This window comes from Ctenopharyngodon idella, chromosome 18 (assembly GCF_019924925.1).
Source record: "Ctenopharyngodon idella isolate HZGC_01 chromosome 18, HZGC01, whole genome shotgun sequence".
Lineage (NCBI taxonomy): Eukaryota > Metazoa > Chordata > Actinopteri > Cypriniformes > Xenocyprididae > Ctenopharyngodon > Ctenopharyngodon idella.
Genome location: NC_067237.1, coordinates 3,030,067 through 3,042,321, shown reverse-complemented (window position 1 = coordinate 3,042,321; position 12,255 = coordinate 3,030,067). Strand labels below are relative to the sequence as shown.

Here is a 12,255-nt window from a genome sequence, read left to right as displayed (position 1 = left end):
TCTTAAAATACAATTTTAATTTAGAACGATGTACTGTTACTTCATCCTCTACAGTTAAGGACCTGGGTGTTATATTAGACAGCAACTTATCCTTCAAAATCATATTTCATTTGTTAAAAAAAAAAAAAAAAAAAAAACCTTTTTCCACCTCAGAAACATCACTAAGCTACGGAACGTTATCTGTTTCTGATACAGAAAAGTTAGTTCATGTTAGTTCTTCTGAAGTCATGTGATAGCTTTTTCAAACTTTTAGGCCTTTAAACAAGGATTTGTCAAGCCAGCATTCAAAGTTAAGTATGAAATACGTTGTTTTGTTTTGTTTTTTAGTTAAAAATAACAGCTATATGAATTTCTTTGAATTTCAATTCACTGCAATTGATCTACATGCAAATGTGAATTGCAATTCTGCATTCTGTTTACCCTTAAATTCAAACCAATTTAAAAGACATTTTTAAATCAATACTGAATGGATTACAGCCCTTATGCATCTTAACAGCCTCAGTTCACAACCAGCATATTCTTACAAAACAACTCTTTAATGTCATACAGAAGAAAGTCATACAGGTTTAAATGGTGATTAAGTGATTACAGATGTTCCATTTCTGGGTGAACTGTCCCTTTACATTCAAAACGGTGTCCACTAAAGCAGTGCAAAGTCTGAGGAAATCAGTCTATACATCTGCTTGGGTTATGATACAACTTGACGCCTTCCGAGATATCTCACAAAAGTAGAAAATTCTGGAAAAACACAGTCAAATTTAATAACTAGAATTCTTCCAATCTGTCTCTAGGACACAGTCCTTTGCCTTTGGCCCTCTATATGACCCGCACGCTGCAAATAGGACATGACATCAGTGTTTCAGTCTGCGCACTGATAGGACTTGTATTTTCACTTCTCTTCAGGACATTTCATCGCAGTCTGGCAGCCATTTCACAGCTACGACAGGCCCGACGTCTGTTCCAGTCGAGACCTCCTATCACACATCTGCATAGTTTATGTCATGAGCCGCATTCCGCCTATCGCTCTGCTTTTAATATCCCTTACATGTGCATGCTTATCCATGCACTCTGCAGATCCATCAATAATTACAGGCATTCACTTACGATGCAGCAGAGGGCAGATGCATTCCCTGGCCGTTGCATTAAGCAAGATTGATCATTGTGCTTCCCGTGACACCTCGGGGGCATTTAAAAAGCAATCTCTCCCAAGCGGAGGGGGCAGAGAGGGCGTAAGCTCGGTTCGTCTCCCATGAAGACATTACGCCCTATTCTGAGCTAACAGGACACAGCCATTCAACCGGGCTGAAAGTGCCAGCGGCCGGCGCGATTAAGGTTTCATCCCACAAATATTCATGTGCATTTAATGATCCTACATCACTTCATTCCACATGAATTATGAATACGATGAGTCAAAAAGAAAATTGCTGGAGAGGCGGAGGAAGAGGGAAACTGGGACAGAGGTTGAAGCCACCAGCGAATAATCGTGGCGATGCTGGTGTTTTTCCCCAAGGTTAGCGAAGAGGGTGAACGCATAGCTGACGTAGCTGATGGCCTAGATCTGGGAATCTCCACAGCCGCGCTTTGGTTCTTTTTCATGGCTTCACCCGTTTCAACCTCGCTCAAAGCGATAAACCCCCACGTCACGTTCCTCTGTGCTGCTAAAATAATGCTGGCTGGCTAAAAATGCTCTGATATGATAGAGACACGGATGCCAGAGTGCATGTCTTAATCATGTTAAGTGTAACAGTTGACATTTCAGTCCGCCTGGAGCTGCCTTGGACACATTTTAATCAGGAATTCAATACGCTTAAGTGCCCCCTTAATATAAACAAACTAGAACTATTCTACGCTCACACGCTTTAACATTTGAGTGAATGACAAACAAGAGTGTTCACAGTAAAGAAAAGGAAAAATCTTTTAAGAATGGATTTAAAATGCATGCCAATATTTTAAAATTTTACTTTTTGCCTTCATACAGATCTTAGTCAGGGTAGCACCATATTTATTTTTTGACAGGAATGAAAATGAGGCTGTGAGGGATAGAAGTACAGTTTGGTCAATAGATCGTACTGTTGTTTAAACATACCTATTGTCCAGCCAATAAAACGTCTTCCTAGGGGAAAAAAAAAAAAAAAGAAAGAAATGCACGCCATTTAAAGATTGTAAGTCTATCCCTCAAAGCCTAGTCTTCATCCTAAATTCAATGTGGCGTCCAACCTGGTCTATACCATTTTCACGAAACACATTTAATGACTTGTCATGTGGTGTGACCATCAAGAATAAAAAAAAATCCTCACACTTGAAATACATCTGAGTGGCTACTGTGATGGAATTTTTTAATTAATCATAACTAACATTCTTTTTCCTTGCAGGGATAACATTTATATGCTTGTAAAACCTAAAAGTCCTAAGTCAGTGTGTGTCTGAATCATGTCCAAATATAAGAAAAGGGGAAATGAAACAGCTAGACAACTATCTAAATATAATAGCCCGATGATATTGAGTAACCAACAAACTAAAAATCACATGATTTGGGCAGATCTTGCTTTACCTAGTAACATGAGGATTTGACATATGAAGAACCAATCATATTGTAGAATGCTTTGCCATTCTCCTATCCTGTATAAACTGTTGTATTCTTTTTGCTGGTGGGATTCTCTGAGATTGATACGAGGTCCTCCAGCCGTGATTAAAGCATATTCTAAGGCATAGTCTGGAGTCTATCTGGTTATTGCTGCGCAGCAAGTTAGGGAACACTAGAGACCTTATTCCCAAGTGATAGTGTTCAAAAGGGTCAAGACGTTGACCGACTCAGCCGACATTGATTAGGAGACGGGCTAGAGTATAAATTATTTAAGCGTCGATTAGGAGACGTTTAGGGCCGTCGATTAGGAGACGACCGGGTTTAACTTAAGTCAGGTGCGTAGGGGAAAATCTACCACACTACACATATTTTCAGTTTTGAAATATATATTTTTCCACACACAAAAAAAATGTACACAAATGTACAAATATTTACAAATACAGTGAATTGTTAATTTTATTCAAATATCCTCATTATATAAATATCACAATTTTGGGTAAATTACACCACATGAGACTGATTAACTTGGATTGACTGAAGCCTATTAAGATTTTAATTCTCTACTCTAGAGCAGTGGTTTTCAGTCTTTTAGATGCCATGGGCCCCCAAATATCATCATCAAAAAAAAACTATAACTATTAAAAATACATTTCCATGTATAAAGACCTAATTTATACTGTGAAAAATGAATATTACAAATGTAAAATAATATTTGGAAAATAGTTTCTATTTCGGGACTTGGGCAGAAATCATGTTCATGCATGAGATCATTAACGTTACTGTCTGCTTCATACTACAGTAACGTTAATGATCTCATGCATGAACATGATTTCTGTCCAAGTCCCGAAATAGAAACTATTTTCCAAATATTATTTTACATTTGTAATATTCATTTTTCACAGTAAAAGTTTTTCACAGCAGGACCGAGTGCTGTTGGAGCGGAAACGAGGAGCTGGAGCGATTGATAATGAGAGACGAGCGCGACACACGGCTCGAGAGCAGCTGAACTTTTATTATGCCGCAGATGAGCGCTTCTGCTTCTTCCGGTCAAGCGTGTGTGGGGTAACACAGCGCTATTTATCATATTAGATACATTTGAGTGTGTTGAAAATTATGTTATAATAAATTATGTTATAATGTTAGTCTGTGCGTTCGCTTGGCGACTGCTATGAGACACTTGCTGCACACTGCAGTAAGCTAGATCGATATTAGAACATCATATTAATAAATGCTGAACGGCTTGTGTTGTTACATGGCATGCAATTAATTTTAAAACATATTGTATGATGGAGAAAATGCTGTATTACTGTTACTAAAAATAAAGCTGCATATGCTGTGTTAGCCACTTGACAAAATAGTGCTGTCTCTGAGGCATGGTAAAAACATGGTACTCGCGGAAAATCAAAACAACGAGATTCAAAAATAAGACTTACTGTGTTAATAACAATGTTTAATTTTCTGTCTATAAATGTAACTAAACAGTTGTTCCCTTGTCTAATAAAACACATAATATATTAAAGCATCTTTGTGTTTCCATAGATTCTACAAAATAAAACCGGAAAAATCGAGGGTAACGCGGGTGATGTCATTGATAGGCGACACGGAAACGGTCCGTGTCCTGGTTAAAATGGCTTATTTCTCTGGAATTAAACATTCTTGGAAACATTTGAGATAATGTAAGTACACAAGTCAACAAAAAATAACTCTGTTCTAGTGGTTTTTGGATATTTTACTTCAAAAATCTTACATATTGTGCCTTTAATCAAACGATTTTATTTTAATCAAATATATGTAGGCCTATTTAGTTTATTTATTTAACATTTGTTTACACTGTTCTTCTCTAAACTCTCCCTTGCACTTGATTCCACTACAATATTAACTATTAGCTTCCCGTCATGATATCTACTAATTTTAATTCAGGTTAGGAATAAAATAAGGATAAAATAAGGTACACTGACTGAAAACGAAGGCATTATGCTAATTTGCAGCATGCTGACATGTTGCAACAAGACGGGTCGCGAAGCATCAATTAAATATACTGGCATTTATTCTGCCTTGCCAAAGGCTAACACGGGGACTTGTATGAGTACAATGCCAACACATTTAATTTTAGTGCACGAGGTCGTGACTAAGAAGAAATTCAGCACTCATCTGCGACATGCTGCCTCTGTAGAGCAACACCGGCCACCCTGTGAATCTGTGCTCGCCTCAGGGCTGAGGAACATGAAAAGTAGGAGAAGAAACTGCAGAAAGCATCTTTCTTTTCTAGTTTATTTTTCTCATCTCTCTCTCTCTGTATGTCTTTCTTTTTTCTGACTGAGATTTGTACAATACACATTGGCTCAACAGAAGTAGCTATATTTTTTATGCTTTAGGAGTTTGTTGTCGCTGTTGAACGTCAGTGCAGTTCTGAGGGCGAACATTGCCATCTACTGTTGGATAACGGAACTGCACCTACAGTTGAAGTGTGTGATTTCTGCAGCACCAAACAAAACTGATCTTTAAGTATATCCTTCAAAAATGAAATAACACCAAAAACAACAACAGCATCAAAACTATCCATCTCTATATCTGAGTCACTGTCTTGAAAAGAGTGCATTTTGCATGTTACCATGAAATACACATTATTTCAACCAAAAAATTAAAACTTCTTAATTTTTAACCATATCCAACACCTCTTCCACACCATCACAGACAATATCTACACTCAGTATTGCACTTGGATACAGACAAATTCAGAATGAATTTAAAAACAATCATCAACCAACACTATCATATTCATATATTCAACGTTGCAAACCATAATGGCTGCTGCACTTCATGCTTATCAAGCATTAGCAGTGTCAATTTTTTTTTTTTTAAATATGGTTTGCATAAAATATTTAAGCTTGCAATACATTTAGTAGTGCGTGTTTACATGGAGTGACTCATTTGTGAATATTGCATGACCCTTTGTTTGAAACATCTCTATCACTATCACTTCTTTACAAGTAGTTTAACTGAGGAATTCAATCTTACTGTATTGAGCTCACCTTGTTTTGTTCTTTTCAGGGACAGATTTGAAATTCAAGCCAAGCATGAAATTCATACAATAGGCCTACACCATTTCAGTTTGATTCGAGTCATTAGCGTGACCTGAACACATCACTGGATTTTATGCCAATACTTAGTATATTAGAGGCTACTTTAGTCATTAAATAAGGTTAAAGACTAAAACCGCCCAACTCTTTTTTTATTAGCTTTGTCACAGGCATGCTGCAGCAATAACAAATAACCTAACAACAGTAATCTAAACCCTGTTTTTTTTTTTTTTTTTTTTTTCTATCTCTGACAGAGCCAACCGTTATCTCTACAATGTCAACAAGAGCAGAAACCTCTGTGTTCTTGAGTTGTGACCGAAAAATTATTATATTTTAATTAGCTTAATAGGGAAATAGAAAAGGTAATTGCGACTTTTACCTCACAGCAAGTTATATTCTTTAAAGTGTGAAATAGCGCCTCCCTATGGTCGGAATTGCAAATTTGTGTCGTGAGGCGACTCTTCATCACGACAGTTATTGCTCACACACGGCAAGCGCGTTTTTAAAAACGGATGGGTTGGTGATAAATTCAAGCTAACAGAGTTAACGCAATCAATCGGCTGGATTATCAATATTTTACAAAATGGGAATAGCCGATGAGGCTGACCGGACTCTGTATGTCGGGAACTTGGACCCTCAAGTAACAGAAGAAGTTATATTTGAGCTGTTTTTACAGGCAAGTGCTTTAACGTCATTGATTAGCTTGCTAATGCTAACGCTAACGATTGATTGTTTGCTGTTTGTTTTAGCTCGATTTGGAAAGTAATTAGACGCGCGTTTGGCTGATAAGTACCTCGGTGTCGTTTTAAATTTTGTGTGAAGTGCCATCGCTATGTGTCTCTGTTATTTTACATTGATTTGCTCGAAATATTTTAGTCTATAGCGATTTAGGATTCTGTTACGATTTATTTTAAGTTAAACTGAGTATAATATGATATGTGCTTTTGTGCTGTTTATATGAAGTTATTGTTGTTGTCTTTGCAAACACACTTTAGTCCTAGTTATTCGTTGCATTGTCTTTATTTTGATTGATGTGTCGTTCATTAAGGCAAGACACTACAGGTGAATAGGGTGAACATTTCAACTAATAAATATCACCATTCTTCCCCAGATGATTAATCACTGTATATTAAGACAATTGTTTTATATGGCAGGATTTCTGAAATATGTTTAAATATGCAATCAAATATTCACGAATTTGCATTTCCAGAACGGAAATTTGAATATTGGATAAAGCCAGGTTTAAAAATGCTTGTTTCATTTTGTTGACATAAGAGTTGAAGAACAGAAATCAGGCAAATTATATTTGAATAAACCTTCACAATATAGATGGTTTGGTGTGTGTAAGTGTTGCTGAAGTGTCTGGTTCTGTGCAGGAGAAAAACTAATTGTGCGATAATTGTCTTTCAAGATATGGATATAATCTAAATCTACTGACACAAATAGATAAAGTCTAATAAAATAAACATTTAAATGTGTATTTTTGGATCTTTTCTTTCTTCTAGTGTAAAAAGACATGTTGAAGAAGCAGAATAACCCCAAATCTGTTGTTTTTGGCAGTATTGTCTTCCTTGTTTTTGTCAATAGTGTCTTCTTAACATCAGAATTCTCACCTGTAACGTTATTTCCCTTTCCAATAGGCTGGGCCATTGATCAAAGTCAAAATCCCCAAAGACAATGATGGAAAATCAAAACCGTTTGCGTTTGTAAACTTCAAGCATGAAGTGTCTGTGCCCTACGCCTTGAACTTGCTCAATGGAATCCGTCTGTATGGACGGCAGCTCAACCTACAGTTCAGAGCTGGTAAGAATCTCAATATTATACTGCTTTATTTTGTGTTCGTTAGAGGTTTGTCATCGTCTGCCATTTCAGCATAGCCACTCACCAATCATTTCATGAGTTCATGAAAATGTTTTACAATTATCTTTAAGAACATGTTAGAAAACAGTAGTAATTAAGGTTGCGTTTCCATTGTACACACAATTTAAAATCAATATTGACACAATTTATTTAATGCTTGTTTTTGGTCATTTTGTGAGTGATTCAAGTGTGCGAATGTCTTTGCAATTTTATAACTTGCTCTTCCTCTGAAACTTTATGCAGTTTTGAAGCAGTGCATGGGCTTATCACATTGATTTTACAAAAAATAATTACAAATTAAATCAGAAAAAAAAACACCACAAAACAACCAGATTAATGGTCATCTAAATCTGTCGTGCTCTTAACAGGCAGCAGTCATATTAATCAAGAAGGCAAAAGTCCAGCGAACTCTCAAAACCCCAGTCCAGCGAATACACCAGGTCACCGCGGTGGAAGGTAATCTTTGTTTTGAATGTAGTTATTCAGTGCTTATGTTTACACCTGCTCTGAACATCTGTTTCAAGTGATCCCGTCACAAGATGTCAGCCGAGACAGATTTACATCTGGTATTTACTTGCATCTCAAATCCGTCTCTTGTGACCATTTGTGATTGGATTTCTTCAAGTGGCGTGTCTCTGATTTCATGACTGCATTTTTTTTAGTTACTATGCACTTATATTTTAAACTCATCAAAAATGTATATATTTTATTTTTTTTTTTTTTATTGGACAGTGCGCTTTTCTCTTTTCTCTCCCTCTCTCTCTTTGTTTATATACACTAATATTCAAAAGATTGGTGTTGGTATTAAGATTTGTGTTTTTGAAAGAAGTCTCTTCTGCTCAACACGGCTGCATTTATTTGATCAAAAACCCATTAAAAACAATAATGTGTGGAATGTTTTCTTTAGTAATATATTTTAAAATGTAATTTATTCCTGTGATCAAAGCTGAATTTTCAGCATCATTACTCCAGTCTTCAGTGTCACATGATCCTTCAGAAATCATTCTAATATGCTGATTTGCTGCTCAAGAAACATTATTATCAATATTGAAAGCAGTTGTGCTGCTTAATATTTTTGTGGAAACTGATGATTTTTTTTTCAGAACTCTTCAAATACAACGTTCAAAAGAACAGCATTCATTTGCATTGTCTTTTGTAACATTATTAAAATGCCATTTTACTGTCACTCTGCATAAAATAAATGCATTCTTGCTGAATAAAATAATTTCTTAAAAAAAAAAAAAAAAAATATTACTGACCCCACACTTTTGCAAGTCTAGGCCAGATTCACGAAAATCTTAAGAAAGAAATTAAGAAAATTCTTAAGATAAATTAAGTTTGTAAGAATGTTCCTAAGTGCAATTCTTGAAATATTCTTAAGTTCTAAAATATTTTCTTAAGAAGAAAATGACTGAAAATGTTGTATAATAGCTACAACAAATTAAATACTGCCACATTTTAAATGTATCTGTTTATTGTTTTAATGTAGCAATGACATCCCGATCATTTATTCAAATGTAAAGCGCTTGAGATTATGCGTTTAACAATATTATTAACCAGCATTAATGGTCCTATTAGAATTTACTTGCTGGGAAGTGGAAAGTATTCAGCTAATTTGACCTGGACAAGAAAAAAAGAAACAAGAACTTCAATAGGCAAGAGCTGGAGGTTCTTATAGGCCGCATTTACACTGCAGATCTTGATGCCCAGTTCTGATTTGTTGATTATTTCCTTTTTGTTTGTTTGTTTTTTTGCAACAAACTTACTTTTAAAAGTGACCCATATCTGATATCTGCATTTACACCATACACTTGGTGAAACACCCAAAGGTAGACATACTGACCCGGAAAAGCTTAGGCTGAAAAGTAAATCTGTTGGATTTGGACGCACCATCTTTAAAGGACAGCAAAACACTGTGTTGAGCCTTCGTCCGCCATTTAAAAAGTCATGTGTCGCGTGTTGGTGTCCACCTTAGTTGACATCATTTGTCACTGTTGCTTTTTCAGTGATGTATGACTCACATTAATGGGATTATCTGATCTGTCTGCTTACATAGCAGATGCAAATGAATGTATCTGATTCATATCAGATTTATTTCCACATATGAATGAGGCCTGAAACTGATCTAAGGCCCTGTTTCCACCTGGTATTTAGATGCATTTTGGTCAATCGGATCACAAATGGATGAGGGAGACACATACCCGTTTACACCTGGCATTTTAATCCATCTCTTTTATCCACTTTCAACCACTTCTGTCCTGATTTCTTCGAGGGGAGGGTCTAAATATGCTGGGGGGGGGTTCAGATTTTTCAATCTAATGGACAAAATAAGCTCACGCAATTTACATATGAACGCTTGGAGATGACTGAAAAACATACGGAGAGCAGCAGCTTTTGTTTCTGCTCTCAGGTTAGGAATCAGGAATGGTGAGAGAACATTGTGCTTGGTATGTTTTTCATCTTCAAACCAAACTTGGGTCTCCAGCCGACAAAGTTTAAATCCCGTCTGGCTAGCGCGCTTCCCATGTTTACGCGTTAGGTGAGTAGGTGGTCTTTTGTGGCTGTTCAAACACATTCGACCACATGAGTGTTTACACTACGAAAGCAATCCGGTCAAATGTGTTTTTGACTACCTCTGGAAGTAGTAGAAAGTGGACAAGCTCAAAATGTTTTACACCTGTATTTAGCATCGTCCACTTGTGATCCGATCGACTAAAATGCATCTTAATACCCGCAATAACTTAAGTTATTTATGAATGATTTTTAAGAACATTCTTTTCAAGTATTTGCATTCTCTTAAGTTTTGGCTCAACAATGAAGAAAATAGTAGTTAAGAATATATTTTTCTTAAGAATGTTTGGTAAATCTGGCCTCTGGTTGACCTAAAAACTTCTTTTCTGTTGTGGTGTGGCAGAACCCCAGAGCAGATGGGCTCTCCGTCCTACTCTCCTCCACAGCATATCCAAAGGTCTTTCAGTTCACCCGACAGTCTGCAGAGACAGGCAATGGTGAGGATACCTCTACATTCCACATTCAAAAATCTGTTAATGTACATTTTATTGCTGCATGGACCTATATTAATATATACCCTGAAGCATTTAAACTTGTCATTCACGTTATGATTATTATTATTTTATTTTATTTTTTTTTAATTAGATGAACAACGTGTGGCAGGTTCAGATGCAGCAGTTGCAGCAGTTCAATGGAGCCTTCCAGCAGAGCATGCAGCAGCTCCGGGGGGCTGCGGACGGTAACCCCTGGCAACAGGATTGGTCTGGCCAGCGCGGTCAACGCCACTCTCACCAGGACAATAACAACCATCATGGCAGAGATCAACGCCACGGAAACAATGGGAACAACTACGACCGGCATCGGCGCGATAGCCCGCGGGGTGACTTTCATCATCACGATGACCGCAGCGGAGGACACAACAGAAACTACCCCCCCGAGAGGCGGAGGGACTCACGGGACGGCTCTAGAGAGGGACGGTGGAAGCGCTTTTAGAAATCAACTTTAGTTGCATTTTAGTTCTCCTGAAAACTTTTTTTTTTTTTTTTTTTTTAAATCAAATGTTTTTATAACCTTTTGTTATCCTCCTAGATTTTTAAATTTCATATTTTTGGTGGATTATATCTTATCTGTTAAAAAAAAAAAAAGTTAGCAGTACAACTATAGGGGGGCGGGGGACACATTTTTGACAAGGTTAAGGCATTTTGACCAGAAACTGTTTGTTTCAAGAACAAAAGAACAAAAAAAAATCCAAAATCAGGTAAGAAACTGGCCGTTTAGTGTGCTGGCCTATTTTTAAAATACATGTTTTGATCTCAGGGGGACACCTATGTTTGTACATATATATATTTTTGTTTATTTTTAAGAATGTCCTTTTTTTGAGAAATTTCTGTATATACAACATCGAAATGCATAAAAGAATCAGATTTGCTATGGTGGATTTTGTTTTTCTAGAAATTTGTAATTTCTCAGGATTTCTCATTGTAAAGAATAGATTTTCATATGCTTTCTGTTTGATTTAACAATGTTTAATGTTTTTTAAAAAACAGATTGTTTTACTTTCTACGTTCCTCTTTTGGGATGAAATTGACTCTTAATTCATCAAGACACTCTTTGAAAACTTGGAACAGTAACTAGTTTTAATACTTTTGTAAATACACCATTTTTATTGTCAAGCGCAACATTTGGTTATTTGTTCGTTTTCATAAAAGTCACTGTTCACTGAACTTTGTTGTGATTTTAATTTGTTGTTGCACTCCTTTACATTGGTTTATGTCCATATTAACAAGGTGTTTAGCTAGTATTTGTTAACTGATCATTACAAAAATATCAAACAGCTCTTATAGGGAATTTAGTAGTCTGTACCCATAGGTGGCGCCATACTTCATTCTGGTTGAAGCATATTTAGGCATAATATTTATGCTTTTCTTCTAATGCAGACTTTTAAAATAATGAAAATGTAGGGTTTCTTTTTTTTTTTTTTTTCTAACACAAGCTTAAAACAGATGTCGCACACATTAAGTTTATATAGGTAACTGCTAACTGCTTTAACCAGCTTGAACAAAGTCTACCAGTTCAGGTCCCACTTATTTGAAAGCTACTGCTAGCCTATCTAAAATGTTTTGCTAAAATGGGATGGTACTTAAAATAGGTACAATTTTGCTAAAGTTTGTATTTGTGCTCTTTATATACAGCATTATTTGCTCAGGTGTTGGAGTTTTG

The 12,255-nt window shown here is 36.3% G+C and overlaps 1 protein-coding gene across 1 annotated transcript; it reads left to right on the top strand.

Annotated features, from left to right (window-relative positions):
- The first annotated feature begins 6,133 nt into the window (after positions 1-6,133).
- Positions 6,134-11,759, top strand: rbm7 (RNA binding motif protein 7). The gene is made up of 5 exons (XM_051870464.1): positions 6,134-6,340; positions 7,305-7,467; positions 7,893-7,980; positions 10,439-10,532; positions 10,681-11,759. Exons 1-5 carry the CDS (start codon positions 6,248-6,250, stop codon positions 11,026-11,028), a joined length of 786 nt encoding a protein of 261 aa, XP_051726424.1. The 5' UTR covers positions 6,134-6,247; the 3' UTR covers positions 11,029-11,759.
- Positions 11,760-12,255: the final 496 nt, after the last annotated feature.